The sequence below is a fragment of the Tribolium madens genome, unplaced genomic scaffold, assembly GCF_015345945.1.
Source record: "Tribolium madens isolate multiple individuals breed KSU strain unplaced genomic scaffold, Tmad_KSU_1.1 Scaffold_97;HRSCAF=244;Tcas5.2_LG3a, whole genome shotgun sequence".
In the NCBI taxonomy this organism is placed as follows: Eukaryota; Metazoa; Arthropoda; class Insecta; order Coleoptera; family Tenebrionidae; genus Tribolium; species Tribolium madens.
Window position 1 is genome coordinate 13,712,433 of NW_025401069.1, and position 18,572 is coordinate 13,731,004.

Consider the following 18,572-nt stretch of genomic DNA (forward strand, 5'->3'; position numbering starts at 1 on the left):
ATAATTCGTTGAATTTCTTGAAACTATAGCAAATAATTTGGAATTACAGGAATTATTTTGTACGGAAATTAAGTTGGAATTCTATTGAAAAAAAATGGGCAATTACAGGGTGTTTAATCTATTTCTGTGTGTAGGTAATCAAAATTGCAATTAAAAGTTGGTAAAAAAAGGCGGGGAAAGTGTCAACTGGAACACTCTGTAAATAAAAAAGTGCAATTTTTCAAATTCTGAATTTTTTATTTTGAAATTTGTTTACTCAAAACAAAGATATCGACAGGGTAAGTTTTATTTGAACACTGTATAAAAAAAATCTGAAACCAAGGGATTTCCCTATTTGGTAACTATTTGCCGTGACTACTGATTTAGCCATCACCTGAAACATTTTTACTAATTACCAATAATTCAGTGTTGTCAATTTTTGTCACAAACTTTAATAATCACCTTGTATAATTGTTATCTTTTAGTAACTTTTTTTTAAATATTATACTGGGGTGTTTGAGAACTGTTAAAAAAATTCTATCTGTCAAAAAATTTTGAGTGGCCGTTAACTCTCGAATTAGTTGTACAAATTTTTAGAATTTAAGCAAAATTGCTTGGAATTATTTCGGTGTTATTGGTATAATAACGTCTGTTCTTTTTCGTTACGGTATTACGTTTGAATTAATTTGAAATTTTAGAAATTATACTCAAAATATATTAATAGAATTACGATGAATTATTGGAATTACTGAAATTATTTGTGAAATTCTAGAATTACTGGAATTTTTACGATGTTTTTTCATAATTCGTTGAATTTTTTAAAACCATAGCAAATAATTTGTAATTACAAGAATTATTTTGTAATTACCAAAATAAAGTTAGAATTACGGAAATTAATTTGGAATACAGGAATTATTTTGTAATTACCAAAATGAAGTTAGAATTACGGAAATTAAGTTGGAATTATAGGAATTAAATTGGAATTGTAGGAATTAATCTGAAAACACTGTAATTACAGTGAATTATTGAAATTACAAGAATTTCGGTGATTTTTTTTTTTTTTGAAATTACTGCCATTATTTCTGAATTACTGGAATTCTTTTTGGAATTATCGGAGATGTTTTTTTAAAATAACGTTGAATTATTTACAACTTTCGGAATTTGAAGTTATAGGAATTATATTGTAATTACAAAAATTAAGTTGGGGAATTTCAGGAATTAACTTGGAATTATGAAAACAATGGAATTACAATGGATTACTGGAATTTTGGTGGATTTTTTTTAGAATTACTCGCATTATCTGTGAATTACTGGAATTCTTTTCGAAGTTATCAGAGATATATTTTCAAAATTACGTTGATTTTCTTAGAACTATCGGAATTAAGTTGGAATTAAATTGGAATTATAGGAATTAAACTGATGAAATGACATTACAATGAATTATTGGAATTACTGTAATTTTGATGGATTTATTTTGGAATTATGGAATTTCGGAGGTTTTTTTTTTTGAATTGTACTTAGTTGTACACACATTTTTTCAACTTAACGGCCCCTCGAACTTTGCCAATAAAAGCCACAAATTAAAGATAGTTACTCTGGAGTGAGAGTTTTGAAGCACCCTGTATAACACAATTCAGTGTTGCCAACCCGAATAGTAACTAGTATTGTCTTAATTTATTGCTTCATATTCAGATCATTTTTTAATATTATTGTACTTTTTTATGAAAAAATATTCAATAATAAAACAGAAACCTGGAAAATACGTTCCACTTTTGCGAAAATGACGTCATCGTTTATTGACTTTCCCAAGTTCGGGGAAAAACACAATAAATCTTGTTCGGATTAAAAAAGTGGGTTAATATGATGAAAACAACCAAGTTTTCGCAAAAAAATAAACAGATAGGTGAGTTGGATTTTCGTGGTAAAATGTAATTAGTTTTCAAGCTCATATTTTACAAGACTTCTAATCGATACGTAATAAATAGTGTTATTGTCGAGTAAAGTGTCTGTCATAAGGTCAATTAGCTTAATTGTTCTTCTAGTTACTTTAATCTTACAAAAAAACAATATTTTTGAGCTTTTGTTTGTTTTTCAAGCACTCACATTTTTTCACCTTGCCTGCCATACGTGAAACGATTCGTTAGTCTTTGAAACCCGTCTCGTAATTTCACAAATGTTTACTTTTCATCTTCCATCCCGTTTGATAAAATATTTGCGCAACATTCAGTCTGCTACTTTTGTGAAAAAATTAAATTAAAGTTTGTAACATTCTCCCAGGAGCAATAAAATTACGCCAACATGATGTTAATTTGGCTTGAACTAAAAAAAACTAACGTCTTGTTTTTTGACGAATCAAACACTTTAATTAAATTGGATTTCAGTAAAGCTTTCAGAGAAATAGGTCACTAACTAAATAAAAACTTGTTACCGGCCTTTCAAAACTTTAATGGACGTTAATTCATTAAGAAACAAATTTGAAACTCATTTATTGGGTTAGCTCTCGCAAAATGTATTGTTGGTTGCCCACATTTCATTTGTTTAGGTTTTTTTCAGTGTTGTCATTATTAATCCTAGATTGTTGTTTTCTAATTTTTTATTTAACAGCGAAATTATAAAATATATAAAATACCTGCCGACTACAACACTACAACACTTTTTCATAAATACAGGGTGCTCCAGAACTCGCGCCCCAGAGAAAAATGCCATATAAGGTGAGATACTAGGAACACGGAAAAAATGTTAAAAAAACTTTATCTATAAAATTTTCGAAGTTATGAGAGTTTAAATTTTGCATTTTGACTATTTATTTCTGTTGAAAAAATAATTTTCCATTTTTTTTGCTACAGACTATTAGAAGATGAAAGAAGGAAGCTGTATCCTAAATTGTAACTCAGTTTAATGTTATTTGTGTTTTTTATTGTCATAATTTTTGTACCTTTATTAAATAATTGTATAAAAACATATACAAAATCATCAGTATCATTAAATAGACATAAAAAAAATGTCAAATGTCAAAACATAAATGTCAAAATTTTTTGACAGATAGAATTTTTTAAACATTTTTTCCATGTTCCTGGTATCTTATCTTACTTGAAATTTTTCTCTGGGGTGCAAGTTCTGGCACACCCTGTATAAAATAACAGAAAAAAACTCACAAATAATTACAAAAGCGGTCACAAATGCCTTTTTTTTATTTTGTCAGGTTGTCATGTTTGAAAAGTGCGTTCAAAACTCTCAAAAATGACAAGGTTTTAGTAGCGTGCAGTTGGCAACGACAAGAGAAATGCATTCAATTACTTGATTTAACAGAAATGACAACTTGTAATATCGACTTTTTCTGTTTTTTTTTCAAACAAGTTTTAATTAAGGAGAATTAATTAACAAATAATCACAAAAGCGGTCACAAATGCTCTTTTTTGAATTCGCGGATCGTCATGTTTGCGTTCAAAACTGTCAATAGTGTCAAAAATGAAAAAGTTTTAGTAGCTTGCAGTTGGCGACGACAAGTGAAATGTCAAATGTCAATTGTTTGAATTCAGTTACTTGATTTGACAGATGGCGGGTTGGTTAACTGTCATTAATGGTAAAAATGACAGCTTGTAATATCGAATTTTTCCGGTTTTATTATTATTATTTCAAACAGTTTTTAATTAATGACAACAAAAGCGATCACAAATATCCTTTTTTTAAATTTGTCGGGTTGTCATGTTTGAAAAGTGTGTTCAAAACTGTCAGTATTTCGAAAAAAAAAACATTTTAATTAAATTGGATTTCAGTAAAGCTAAAGAAATAGGTCACTAACTAAATAAAAACTTGTTATCGGCCTTTCAAAACTTCAATGGACGTTAATTGATTAAGAAACAAATTTGAAACTCTCATTTATTGGGTTAGCTCTCGCAAAATGTATTGTTGGTTGAATACATTCCATTTGAGTTTTTTTTTTCAGTGTTGTCATTAATAATACTACATTTGGTTTCTAATTTTTTATTTAACAGCGAAATTATAAAATATATAAAATACTTGCCGACTACAACATCTTTTTCGTAAATATAAAATAACAGAAAAAAACTCAATGCCTAAAGTACACATTTACAAAATTTACGATATAGTTAAGTTTCATTTGAGGTACAGGTGCTTTTTGGTCTCGTATTGTTTGATAAAGTTATGTACACAAGTGTGATAGGTACAAAAATAAAACATAAAAAAACAGTTTTTATTGAAAACAATTAATATATGTTTTTTTTTTTTTACTCTCAATATAATAAACTATGTAGTATAAATATAAATAACAATACGTATAGGTTTCTCAAATAGGTAAAAATTGATCATTTTGTAATTAAACTAAGTACGGTGGGCATAAAACAAGGACGTCGTCGTCCTCATGAATAAGTACCTATATATTCCGGTTTCCACAATTGATTAGAGAAAAAGTTGTTAACAATTGCAATGTCTCTATCATGGTCCGGACTTGCCGTGACTGGTGCAATAGTCACACCGTCGGGCAACAAAAGCCCCAATGGTATAAGCGGATTATCGACAAGTCTCTTAGTTGACGGCTTATCGACTGGAGGCATCTCGGGTGTCTTTGGTTCAAAATCGCACGATGATGGAAATTTCACACTCGGTGGTGGTGGTGTTGCTGATTTCTTCGGATTTTCTGTTATTGGTTTCGTACTCCTATTATGACTGCTGTAACTGTTTAAACCCAAACTCGAAATCAGCTTCTCTCTTTGCAATCGTACTCGTTTTGTTGTTATCACGAAAGCGCTCACAAACGCCTTCTGACACACTTCCACCGTTTCCAAGCTCGGCAGGAGAGGCACCAGATATTTACATGTTATCCTGCGAGGCGGTCGACCACTTCCTGTCGTTTCCGGTATATTGAGACGTGCACGAAGGTCCATATTCTGGCGCAGAAATTGATTTTGCAAATCGGCCTCACCAAGACCGTAGAAAAACGAAAAGAGACGCTCGCGTGACTCCATAGGCACTCGTTCATCACATTTTTGGGGGCACTGGCACAGCTCCTCTGAAACAACAACGGTTTTAGACACCTGGAGGAAGTGACGCCACTGGAGCGTGCAACATTGACATCTGTCAAAAATGACATTTCGGTTATTTTATGACTACGTTTACACGGCGTTTATTGATAATTCTAACACAAAAAATTATTTGAACCACAATTGTTAATTTTTGACGATTTATAAATGTAAAATTGTACTGTTTCGATCGATTTTAACGTTTGTGCAACCCCAAATGATTTGTTTTAATTAATGGTGTTTTTTGGAGAATTGGTATCAAACGTCGTGTAAACGTAATCATTTTTCCGCACAAATCACTCGTGCTGTGACAAACTTTGAAATGTCATTTTTAACAAATGTCAAAGTTGATTTTTCATTTTCAGTGAAGTTTTGAAGTTAGTTGGGTGTAAAAATCGGTTCTAATTCTCGATAAGGCGTTTCAAGGTGCAAAATAACGTCTTTTTATGGAAGAAAAAACGCAAAAATTGGTGACAAACTTTGAATGTCATTTTTAATTTAATAATGACAATTAATTAACAAATAACGGTCTCAAATGCCCTTTTTTTTTTAAATTTGTCGGGTTGTCATGTTTGAAACGTGCCTTCAAAACTGTCTCAAAAATGACAAGGTTTTAGTAGCTTGCAGTTGGCGATGACAAGAGAAATGTCAAATTTGACTGGGTTGGTTAACTGTCATTAATGGTAAAAATGACAGCTTGTAATGTCGAATTTTTCTGGTTTTATGATTATTATTTCAAAAAGTTTTTAATTAATGACAATAAAAGCCGCCACAAATGCCTTTTTTTTTTAAATTTCGCGGGTCGTCATGTTTGAAAAGTGTCAAAATATGACAAGGTTTTAGTAGCTTGCAGTTGGCGACGACAAATGAAATGTCAATTGTTTTGAATACAATTACTTGATTTAACAGGTGGCGGGTTGGTTAACTGTCATTAATGGTAAAAATGATAGCTTGCAATATCGAATTTTTCTGGTTTTATCATTATTATTTTAAACAATTTTTAATTAATGACAATAAAAGCCGTTCAAATGTGAATAGTGTCAAAAATGACAAGGTTTTAGTAGCTTGCATTTGGCGACGACAAGAAAAATGTCAAATGTCAATTGTTTTGAATACAATTACTTGATTGGTTAACTGTCATTAATGTTAAAAATGAAACAAAATTAATGATGTTTTTTTGCTGAATTGGTATAAAACGCCATGTAAACGTAGTCATTTTCCGCACAAATCACTCTTGCTGTGACAAACTTTGAATATCATTTTTGACAAATGTCGAAAGTTGATTTTTAATTTTCAGTGAAGTTTTTAAATTAGTTTGGTGTAAAAATCGGTTCTAATTCTCGATAAGGCGTTTCAAGGTGCAAAATAACGTCTTTTTATGAAAAATTTTGGCGCGAAATCCGAAATTGTGTAATTTCGTAACGGGATAATGGTGACGTATTTAGAATGATTTGCTTGTTTGTGTGAGTTTAGGATTCCCCCCGATTCGGATCAAAATCCGAAGGTCAAGTGATGTAAAAGAAAACAAGCCCTACCTTGAGATTACGAAAGGTGAAAAAAAAAATGTCTATTTTTAATGATGTGTGTGTGAAATATTAGGTAACAAACGCACATGTCATGCAACAAGTCAAAATGGCCTTAAATATCAGTGACATATTCGATTTGATCGAACCTGTTATGGTGGCACGTGCCTTAACGACAAGGCCAATGTTTCCTTCAATAAATCGAATGACCTAGATACAGAAGGTCGTAAAGGTGCCCAAGTTTGAATAAGAAAACCGTTTCGAAAATGCAAATTTTTTAAATCATCGAAATCGAATATAATTGGCATTAATGCGAAATTTATTTTCCGTTGAAATGTTAAAAAAAATGGATGATGGCATTTGTGTGAATCAACCGGAATGACGTATTAAAAATACGGGCACTAAATGATGTGGTTGGTTTAAAGCTGTCAGATGTCACAATGTAAACATAGATAAAATGACTTTAACTCACCTGCCACTTTCTTTGCTGGTATTAATTTTCCTGTACGTGATATGTAGGCCAATCCGGCACTTCTGAGATGTTTCTGTAGTTTTCTTTTCGATTTTGGAATGCCCTGTTTTTCAAGACGATCCAAGAGAGCAGCTGATGGTGTCGCCATGTTACTTTCACACTTGCAATGAGGGCGCCACCGTATCCAACAACTTGATGATACATACGAGTTTGCGCACTAAATTAAGGGAGGTGGGGGATTTTAAATCGGCGGGGAAAATTTAACAAACAATAAATGAGGGAGAAGTGGGAAAAATGACAAGGTTTTGGTAGATTACAGTTGGCGACGACAAGTGAAATGTCAAATGTCAATTGTTTTGCATTCAATCACTTGATTTGACAGATGTGACAATTTGTAATTTTGAATTTTTCTGATTTTATCCAAATAATTTTTAATTAATGACAATTAATTAACAAATAATCACAAAAGCGGTCACAAATACCTTTTCTTTTTTTAATTTGTCGGGATGTCATGTTTGAAAAGTGCGTTCAAAACTGTCAATATTTTCAAAAATGACAAGGTTTTAGTAGCTTGCAGTTGGCGACGACAAGAGAAATGTCAAATGTTAATTGTTTTGCATTCAATCACTTGATTTGACAGATGTGACAATTTGTAATTTTGAATTTTTCTGGTTTTTTATCCAAATAATTTTTAATTAATGACAATTAATTAACAAATAACGGTCACAAATGCCCTTTTTAAATTTGTCGGGTTGTCATGTTTGACAAGTGCATTCAAAACTGTCAATATCCTCAAAAATGACAAGGTATTAGTAACTTGCAGTTAGCGACAAGTGAAATGTCCAATGTCAATTGTTTTGCACTCAATCACTTGATTTGACAGAAATTACTACTTGTAATATCGACTTTTTCTGTTTTTTTTTTTCAAACAAGTTTTAATTAATGAGAATTATTTACAAATAATCACAAAAGCGGTCACAAATGCCTTTTTTTTATTTTGTCGGGTTGTCATGTTTGAGAAGTGCGTTCAAAACTCTCAAAAATGACAAGGTTTTAGTAGCTTGCAGTTGGCGACAACAAGAGAAATGTCAAATGTCTATTGTTTTGCATTGAATCACTTGATTTGACAGAAATGACAACTTGTAATATCGACTTTTCCTGTTTTTTTTTTTTTTCAAACAAGTTTTAATTAATGAGAATTAATTAACAAATAGTCACAAATGCTCTTTTTTGAATTCGCGGGTCGTCATATTTGCGTTCAGAACTGTCAATAGTGTCAAAAATGAAAAAGTTTTAGTAGCTTGCAGTTGGCGACGACAAGCGAAATGTCAAATGTCAATTGTTTTGAATTAAGTTTCTTGAATTGACCGATGGCGGTCAATGGTAAAAATGACAGCTTGTAATATCGAATTTTTCGGGTTTTCTTATTAATATTTTAAATAATTTTTAATTAATGACAATAAAAGCCGCCACAAATGCCCTTTTTTAAATTTCGCCGATCGTCATGTTTGAAAAGTGCGTTCAACTGTCAATAGTGTCAAAAATGACAAGGTTTTAGTAGCTTCCATTTGGCGATGACAAGAAAAATGTCAAATGTCAATTGTTTTGAATTCAATTACGTAGTTGATTTGACAGCTGGCGGGTTGGTTAACAGTCATTAGTGGTGAAAATGACAGCTTGTAATATCGAATTTTTCTGGTTTTATCATTATTATTTTAAAGAACTTTAATTAATGACAATAAAAGCTGCCATAAATGTCCTTTTTAAAATTTCGCGTGCGTTCAACTGTAAATTGTGTCTTAAATGACACTAATGTCAAATTTGTGTTTTTTTGCAATGAATGACAATTCATTAATAATCACAATAAAAGCGATCACAAATGTCATTTTTTAATTTGGCGGTATGTCAAGTTATAAAAAGTGTGGTCACTTGTCAATAGTGTCAATGACACAATTTCAATTTGTTCTTTTTTTGAAGAAAAAATCGTACAAGAATCTTTTTTTTTTGGTTTTGAACAGTGTTCAGTTAAAGACAATTAACAATTACAATAAAACGGTTACAAATGTCATTTTTAAATTTGGCGGGACGTCAAGTTTTTTAAATGTGACTGTCAATAATGTCAGATATGACAACTAGTAATGTCAAATTTGTGCTTTTTTTAAATTAAACGAAAATCGCATTTGTTTGGTTATATCATTATTATTATTTCACACAATGTCAATAACTAATAATTATTAATAATTAACACTATAATAAAAGCGGTCACAAATGTTATTTTAAAATTTGGTGGTACGTCAACTGTCAATAATGTCAAAAATGACAATTTATATTAAATTTGTTATTTAATTAATTGTTATCATTTTACAGAAGAGCATTATTTTGGACTGATTTAAAATTTAAAATTTCTCTTTTTTTTCTGAAAATTTATATTAATAGTGATTTAAAATTTTTCCAAATTTTATAAAACTACATGAAATTGCTTTAAAATTTAAAAATGAGTCGTTTATTATCATTATAATTTCACTATAATTAATAACTAGTAATGTTGTATTTGTCATTAGGGAGCTTTTTTGACAGTGGTGGCGCAAACGTTCACTTTTTTTTACAAAAATAGTACATTATGTTATTAAGAGTTAAAATGAGACTACATTGGCAAATGTCAATAATGTCATGGTAAAAGTAAAAACGCTTAGTCGCAAAAATAGAATTTTTACTTCATGGCTGTGACACTTTGTGTCATAAAAGTGGTCACTTTTGTGACATTTGCGGATAAAATATGACTAATCTTGTTGATTCATTATTATTTTTAAAAGTTCCGGGTTTTTTTCTAAATTAATCAACCATTTCTGGGGCTTTGACGCAATATAAAATCAACACGTGGTGAGCACAGTGCCCTCCTACAGAATCCGCCAAGTGGTTTATCTAAGAGGCAAAGTTCGCAGGTCGCGTTGGCCCCAAATAAACACCCTATTACATTATTGTAGATTAATAGGAAATTTTTCTTACGTTTGTGATAAGATTCGATTACATTTCGTTGAGTTTGAGACAAGTATAATGCTTAGAAAATTGCAAGTAGGTGGTAAATAATAAACGAGTATTTTTACGTGCACTTTTTCTCGTTCAAAAGTTCAAAAGTCAAAAAGATTATTTTTAAGTCACTATCATCACGTGATTTGTGTGATATTTTTTTTTAGATCATGTTGCTAGTTTAATAAAAAAGTATACAAGTTTTGGTTGTTTTTTGTAATGTTTGCAACTTGAAATTTTTAATTAACTTTCTTCGTGATTAAATGAATGAATGAATGTTGGCAGTAATGATTTTTTCATGGTTAATTATTCTCTTGACAAGCTCCAGGAATGCAAGCAGCGATTTTGTTCAGTAGCGTGCTCTAGTAGTCGTGGTGTGGTCGCTATAGTTGCGCTTTCCTCTACTATAATAATAATAAAATCACCAGAAGTGGAGTGTGTGCGACCTTAATCTTATATTTGTGTAAGGTTTCTTGGACGTCATAATGCCCCAGGTACGATGATGAGGCGTGCACTTGATTCAAATTGTGATATTATTGCTTGTTTGTTTATTTTTATCGCTTTGGTTTCACGTTTCCTGCTGATAAATAAAAGAAAATTATGTAATTTGAGCGAATTATCCATCATCTCAACACCTGTTTGAAATTTTTGGGCGTTTTAAAAATAGACGAGGCAGGGATTTTAAATTAACAGATGACAGAAAAACCGTTTTTTTTTTATTCGAGTGCAAATAAATGCGACTATGATTTCTGTTTTTGAGCGCTCTTAATCATCGAAATTTCAAAATTAGAAACTAAAAATACACCAAGTCGTGTCGCACAATATTTGAAATATTTCTGTTTGTTTACCGGAAATTGTGATTCTCGTCTTTTCTTGGATTTTGATTCAGTTTGGCTTTTTTGTGTTTGTTGGTGGGAAATTTCACCAAATATTGTGAATTTTATGCTAGTTTAAAAACTGTGGTAACATTTTGGTTGCAATAAAAAATGATGATACAATTTGTGCATTTTTTGAGCACTGTGCACGTTTTTCAATTATTTTACTAAACTGAAAAACAAATCTAAAAATCACTAAATTAGTTAAGAAAATACTTTTTTTGAGAGCTTTCACTTAACAGAGTTTTTTTTGGGGCGTTTTAATAGTCAGAAATGCAAAATTTAGTTAACAACACACTGAAAATTTACCAAATTAGGCCAAAAATTGTGTTATTTTTTGCATTTCTAGAGTGTTTAAGCACGTGTTTGAAATAAATACAGTTTTTTTTTTGAAAAATGTTGCTAAAACTGGCTAAAAAATTACAAATTAAATTGAAATTGGTATAATTTTAGCTTGTTTTGCTCCATTTAGTTCGTTTTTTGAACCAGGGACTTTTTATTTGCAAAATCTTGTCAAAACAAGTCTAACAATTACAAAAAGAAATTCAAATGGATGTTAGTCGTTTGTTTTATTCGATTTAGCTTGTTTTTGAGTAATGCATAGTAAATTAGGTCAAAAATGATGACACTATTTTTGCATTTTTTGAGCATTGTGGGCCAAAAACTCGATTATTTTGCTAAACTTATTCAAAAATAAGTTAAAAAATCACTAAATTAATTAAGAAAATGGTTTTACAGGGTCAAAAAATCACTAAATTGGGTCGAAAAGTACATTATTTGTTTTTTTTTTCGGAGTTATTTTGCGAAATAAAACCTCTGGAATAAATCTAAATTGGTATTATTTTGTTTGTTTCATTCATTCGATTTAGCTCGTTTTTGAGCAAAAAATAAACCAAAAGCAAATAATTTGGTCAAAAATGGTGTCACTTTACTTTTTAAGTCAGGTTTTTTAACTAAAACCTCAGTTGTTGCGAAATTTCGTTAAAAACAAGCCAAAAAAAATTACAGAATTAAACCAAAATAGTGTTGTTTTTGCATTTTTCGAGCGTTTGAGCACGTTTATGAGCATATTTGCACGATTAAAAAATTAAAATTACTTGATTTCGTTTTTTTCAGAGCTAATTTGCGAAATTTCGTTAAAAATAAACCGAAAATTTACCAAATTACAATGTTTAAGCACGTTTTTAGAATAAATTCAAAGTTTTTTCCGAAAAATTTTGATAAAACATGCTAAAAATTTACCAAATTAGACTGAAAAAAACTGATATTATTTTAACTTATTTCGCTCGATTTAGTTCGTTTTTGAACCAGAGACACATTTATTTTGCAAGAACTTGTCAGAATATGCCTAAAAATTACCAAAATAAATCTCAGAAGCTGTTAACTTGGAAAAAGTGTGTACAACTAATTCTAATTTCAAAAAAATTCCACCAAAATTCAAGTAATTTATCGTAATTCCTGTAAATTCCAACCTAACCTTTATAATTCAAAAATAATTCCCGTAAATTGAAATTAATTCCGATAGTTCTAAGAAGTTCAACGTAATTTTCAAAAGAAATTATCTCCGATAATTTCAGAAACTCTAGAAAAATTCCAGTAATTTCAAAGATAATTTTAATAATTCCAAATACAAAGTTCCAAATAATTTGATTAGATTCTAAAAATGTGTACAACTAATTCCAGAGTTAATAGCCTTTCGAATAAAACTAAATTCGTTATTTTATTTCATTCATTCGATTTAGCTCGTTTTTGAGTACAATTTTAAAAAATGAGCTAAAAAACTAAATTTGGTCAAAAATGGTGGTTCTTTACATTTTAATAAGTCACGTTTTTGAACTAAAATCTCAGTTTTGGTAATATAAACCAAAAAAAAAAAACACAAAATTACATCATTTTAACCTATTTCAAGTGATTTAGAATGTTTTTCAGATAAACATAAATATTTATTTCGCAAAATTTCGTTAACAATAGTGTTATTTAAGTAAGAACGTTAATTGTCCAAAGTATTCAAAAAATTTAAATCATAATCTTGTAATCTGGTGAAAATATCTGAATCTGGTGAATTTAATTTTTTTGGGCTGGCAACATTTAATGTTCACACTAACTCGGGGTTCAAGTAAAAAATTTAATCCTACAAAAATAAAAATAATTTCCATTATGAGGTTATCTTTTTTGATTTCTTATTTTTGTGGTACCAATATTAGAAAATGAAATGTTGCGTTTCATAATGATACTCAAAAAGAAATTTTTGTTTTAATTACAAATTTATTTATAAGCAAGTCAAGGACAAGTCGAGATGTTACGAATTTTTTTCTAATTTAAACAAAGTGTTGTTAATGGGGCAAGTTTAGAATCGTGACTGTAAAAAAAAAAGGGCAAGATATAAACAGATAAGGAATATTTGCGACAAACACGCTACCTAGGATTTAAAAGGTCGTAAGCATTTCAGTTTTCAGCACGATATTAAACATTATTAATAATAAAAATTTCCGATTCAATGCCTCAACCCATGACAAAGGGTTCAATTTCCCACACATAAATTGTAATCACTTTGAAAAATGAAATGCGCCAAAGTTTTTAATAACAACACATAATAGTCGCTGCAGCTTTTGCGGTTATTTCTATTGATTAATTTGCGCTCTGCTGAATTTGTTATTTTAAGACTTGTAGAACGTTTAAAACCCCTAATGGGCTCGCTTATTTGTTTTAATAATAGGTGTTGGTTTTTCTCTTTACCAAAACCTTGACCCTTTCAATTGTTGTAATAAATTTCTTGAACTACTCATTAAAGTATTGAGAACGCGCCTACGTCTAGGAAAACGTGTAGGAGGAACAATACAATTATTTTATTTTTTTTATTTCATTTTTCATTCGACTAAAAAATAGAAAAAAAAACAACTTGCTATAGTGTCAATTGATGTTTAATTTTATTGCTTGATAAATACGAAACACTTAAACAATCAGAATGATTCGCTGTAAATTATTTCTGGCGTGATTTATTGAAACGAAAAATGTCAATTGGATGAGTTGGAAAAAATTTAACACTAATTTTGCTCAGTTTCAAACTTCTTAAATAAAATAAACACAGTGTTTGATACAGAGTTTATAATCAAACAACACTTAATTCAAATTAAATAAAACAGTAAATCTTTGGATTATTATTACACAAATAGTGCCCACGTTCAAATTAAAACAACAAACAGATGCGTTGAAATTTATTATGAAAAACTTTCCGCGAAAAATCGGTGTAAATAAATGTGAATCAAGTCGAAAATCTTTTTTTTTTCGAGTTTTAACAAATTTACTAAAATTAATCAGTAATTACATTAAATTACATTAAAAACATTAAAATTTGGCCTTCATTTCCACCCTCATAATTACTTATCAAGTATTCAGGCTTTCAACCCAACCCCATCCTGGATTTATTAATTATTAACTCTGCAATGTTTGTGTACATTAATCCCTTGTTTGCATAATACATTAATGCTAATCAGTGTTGCCAAGGCAAAAAAAAAATTCACTAAATATGAGTTGTAAAATTTTTACGAAATTTTGATTGAAATTTTTCTAATACTGTTGAAAGTTTACGTTTACATAAATCGCACAAATATGCTCAAAAACATGCTCAAATGCTGTTTACCTGAAAAACATAATGAATCACTTGAAAAAAGCTAAAATTATGTAATTTTGAGTTTTTTTAGTTGTTTTAGCAAAACTGAGATTTTAGTTCAAAAACGTATCTTAAAAAGTAGATCAAATTTTGTTTTTTGGCTCTTTTTTTTAATTTTACTCAGAAACGAGCTAAATGGAATGAATGAAATAAAATAACATCAATTTAGTTTTATTCGAAAGGCTATTAACTCTGGAATTAGTTGTACACATTTTTAGAATTTAATCAAATTGTTTGAAATTATTTGGAAGTTTGTATTTGGAATTATTAAAATTATCTTTGAAATTACTGGAATTTTTCTAGAGTTTCTGGAATTATCGGAGATAATTTCTTTTGAAAATTACGTTGAACTTCTTAGAACTGTCGGAATTAATTTGAAATTATAGGAATTATTTTTGAATTATGAAGGTTAGGTTGGAATTACAGGAATTACGATAAATTACTTGAATTTTGGTGGATTTTTTTTGGAATTGTAATTAGTTTGTACACATTTTTTTCAAGGTAACAGCTTCTGGGATTTATTTTTGTAATTTTTAGGCATATTTTGACAAGATCTTGCAAAATAAATGTGTCTCTGGTTCAAAAACGAACTAAATCGAGCGAAACAAGCTAAAATAATATCAGGTTTTTTTAGTCTAATTTAGTAAATTGTTAGCCTGTTTTATCAAAATTTTCCGAAAAAAACTTTGAATTTACTTTAAAAACTTAAATTTTTAAATTTTCGGTTTACTTTTAACGAAATTTCGCAAAATAGCTCTGAAAAAAACGAAATCATGTAATTTTATTTTTTTAACCGTGCAAAAATAAGCTCAAAAACATGCTCAAATGCTCGAAAAATTCAAAAACAACACTATTTTTGGTTTAATTCAGTAATTTTTTGGCTTGTTTTTAACGAATTTTCGCAACAACTGACGTTTTAGTTCAAAAACGTGACTTGTAAAAACAAAGTAATACCACTTTTGACCAAATTATTTGCTTTTTGGCTTATTTTTGCAAAAATTTTACTCAAAAACGAGGTAAATCAAATGAATGAAACAAACAAAATAACACCAATTTAGATTTATTCCAGAGAGCTTTAATTTCGCAAAATAGCTCCGAAAAAAAAACAAAATAATGTTTTCCTTAATTAATTGAGTGATTTTTTAACTTATTTTTGAATAAGTTTAGCAAAATAATTGAGTTTTTGGCTCACAATTCTCAAAAAATGCAAAAATAGTGTCATCATTTTTGACTTAATTTACTATACCATTACTCAAAACAATCTAAATCGAATAAAACAAACGACATAACATCCATTTGAATTTCTTTTTGTAACTGTTAGCCTTGTTTTGACAAGATTTTGCAAATAAAAAGTCCCTGGTTCAAAAACGAACTAAATGGAGCAAAACAAGCTAAAATAATACCAATTTCAATTTAATTCGTTAACTTTTCAGCCAGTTTTAGCAAAATTTTTCAAAAAACACTTTGTATTTATTTCAAACACGTGCTTAAACACTCAAGAAATGCAAAAAATAACACGATTTTAGACCTAATTTGGTAAATTTTCGGTTTGTTGTTAACTAAATTTTGCGTTTCTCGCTAAAAAACCTATTAAAACGCTCCCAAAAAGGCCAAAATAGTGTGCTTTTCCGCACAATTTAGTGATTTTTTGACTTTGTTGGGTAAAATCTCTTTAAAAAAAAACGAGTTTTTTTAACTAATTTAGTGTTTTTTTAGATTTGCTTTTCAGAAAGTTTGGCACAATAATTGAGTTTGTGGCTAAAATACGTGCAAAATGTTCAGAAAATGCAAAAAGTATCAACAAGAAATTTCTACCTAGGATTTAGGGATATTCGTAGCCATAAATTTGTTTAGGTTGGTTTGTGGTGACAAACAAAAGATATCGTCACTAGTGTCAAAAATTAAGGTTAAGTCACTTGTCATAGTTGACAGAAACCGTCAACAACAAGAGGTCACCAACTCTAGGCATTCAAAATTACTTCTGAAAATTCTAGTGACAAACATGAAAAATGTAATTTTCCTAAAAATTCAAATCCCTAGCAATTTCTTGTTAACAAATCTGTATATCAGTAATTAAAAAATTGAATCTTATTACTTGACATTAAAAAACAAAGCCTGACCAAAATTTCGATGCAACCAACATTACAGTTCTCGCAAAATAACTTACGAAGAGTAATGGTGGTTGCATCGAGAATTTGGTCAAGCTTATCGTGAATCACCTTGTATTTCTAAAAAATCACCAGATTATCATGAAAATCACCAAAACTCCCTAAATCTATCTTGTTGCAGGAGCAAGCCCTAGATGCCAAACAGCAAGTGACTTCCCCGGAAGACACCGAAGACTTGTCCCCCTTGCCCACTCACACCCAACAATCGGTCCGTCGTCGTGGGGGCATCTCCGCCGAGCCGGTAAGCGAAGAAGACGCCACCAGTTATGTGAAAAAAGTCGTCCCCAAAGACTACAAAACAATGGCAGCCTTATCGAAAGCCATCGCAAAAAACGTCCTTTTCTCCCATTTGGACGAAAACGAACGTTCGGACATTTTCGACGCCATGTTCCCAGTGACATGTCTCCCGGGGGAAGCCATCATCCAGCAAGGCGACGAAGGGGACAATTTCTACGTCATCGACCAAGGCGAAGTCGAGGTATATGTCAATAACGAACTAGTTACCACCATAGGGGAGGGCGGAAGCTTCGGCGAACTGGCCCTTATCTATGGGACACCTCGGGCGGCGACAGTCAAAGCGAAAACCGATGTCAAACTTTGGGGCATCGACAGAGACTCCTACAGGAGGATTCTGATGGGTTCGACGATACGTAAGAGGAAAATGTACGAGGAGTTTCTATCAAGAGTGTCGATTTTGGAGAATTTAGACAAGTGGGAGCGTCTCACGGTGGCGGATGCCCTAGAACCGGTGAGTTTTGAGGATGGGGAGACGATTGTGAGACAGGGGGAGCCAGGGGACGACTTTTATATCATTGTTGAGGGGACAGCGATTGTGAAACAGAATCGAGTCGAAGGGGAGGAGCCGACTGAGGTGGGGAGGTTGGGACCAAGCGATTATTTTGGGGAAATTGCATTGTTGTTGGATAGGCCACGAGCCGCCACTGTGGTGGCTTGTGGACCTTTAAAGTGTGTCAAACTAGACAGAGCAAGGTAATTTATCACGTGACGTGGTACAACAATAATTGGGTTTTTTTTTCAGGTTTGAGCGAGTTCTCGGCTTGTGTGCGGATATTTTGAAGAGGAATATCACACAGTATAACAGCTTTGTCTCACTTTCGGTTTAAATAATAACAACAACAGTATTTTTTAATTTTGTCAGCCAAATTGAAAGTCTTCTTATTTATTTAAAATCGATTTTATTCTTGTTTTGCAGAGGAAATATTTTATTTATGGACTTTATTACCACAAAAACTTGACCAACTGGTGGTAATTACGTTATTTGCGTACAATGGGATTGAAACACAAACTTGTATTATTTTCATTAGTTTAAGGAATAAAGTATACCAATTACACGCATTGAAATTTTCTAAGAAAATTTGATTGGATTACTTTTATTGTAAATAAGTGTTTAACAATAAAACGAAGACTTCCTTGGTTTATTGTATGAAAGAATAAAAAACTGAAACCTGAAATAATGTGTTATGCAACCAATTATACGCCAGTCCTGTTTTTATCCCCTCTAGTTTCACTAACATCACAAGCAGTGTTGCCAGGTCTGGTGAAATTTTACCATTTTTTTTTTAACGGTAATAAAATTCACTTTTTAGCGCCACAAACTCAATTATTGTGCCGAACTTTTTGAAAAGCAAATCTAAAAATCATTAAACTAATTATAAAAATGCTTTTTTTGAGAACGCAATTTAGTTAACAACAAACCTAAAATTTACCAAATTAGGCATAAAATTATGTTATTTTTTGCATTTCTTGAGTGTTTAAGCACGTGTTTGAAATAAATACAAAGTTTTTTTTGAAAAATTTT

The 18,572-nt window shown here is 30.6% G+C and overlaps 2 protein-coding genes across 4 annotated transcripts in view; one reads left to right on the forward strand and one right to left on the reverse strand.

Moving 5' to 3' along the window:
• Positions 1-18,225, forward strand: part of LOC123014520 (cAMP-dependent protein kinase type I regulatory subunit) — a 22,954-nt gene extending 4,729 nt beyond the window's left edge. For 2 of the 3 annotated variants that reach the window (XM_044413676.1, XM_044413678.1), the window contains exons 2-3: positions 16,875-17,743; positions 17,793-18,225. In XM_044413676.1, the coding sequence (XP_044269611.1) occupies positions 16,875-17,743; positions 17,793-17,877 (954 nt within the window). In that variant the 3' untranslated portion in view covers positions 17,878-18,225. Of the gene's footprint in view, positions 1-10,377; positions 10,535-16,874; positions 17,744-17,792 lie in introns of those variants that run through there. The other variant, XM_044413679.1, reaches the window with a different exon arrangement.
• On the reverse strand, positions 3,948-7,184 carry LOC123014522. The gene is made up of 2 exons (XM_044413680.1): positions 7,014-7,184; positions 3,948-5,008 (listed from the first exon to the last, which is right to left on the reverse strand). The coding sequence occupies exons 1-2, from the start codon at positions 7,159-7,161 to the stop codon at positions 4,359-4,361; spliced, it is 798 nt and encodes a 265-aa protein (XP_044269615.1). The 5' UTR covers positions 7,162-7,184; the 3' UTR covers positions 3,948-4,358.
• Positions 18,226-18,572: the final 347 nt, after the last annotated feature.

Excerpts from the sequence above, each read along its gene's own strand:
- LOC123014522 (XM_044413680.1), bottom strand. The coding sequence starts at position 7,161 with ATGGCGACACCATCAGCTGCTCTCTTGGATCGTCTTGAAAAACAGGGC. Across the intron at positions 5,009-7,013 it reads ACCAGCAAAGAAAGTGGCAG|AGGAGCTGTGCCAGTGCCCC; the intron begins GTGAGTTAAAGT and ends TTGTTGTTTCAG.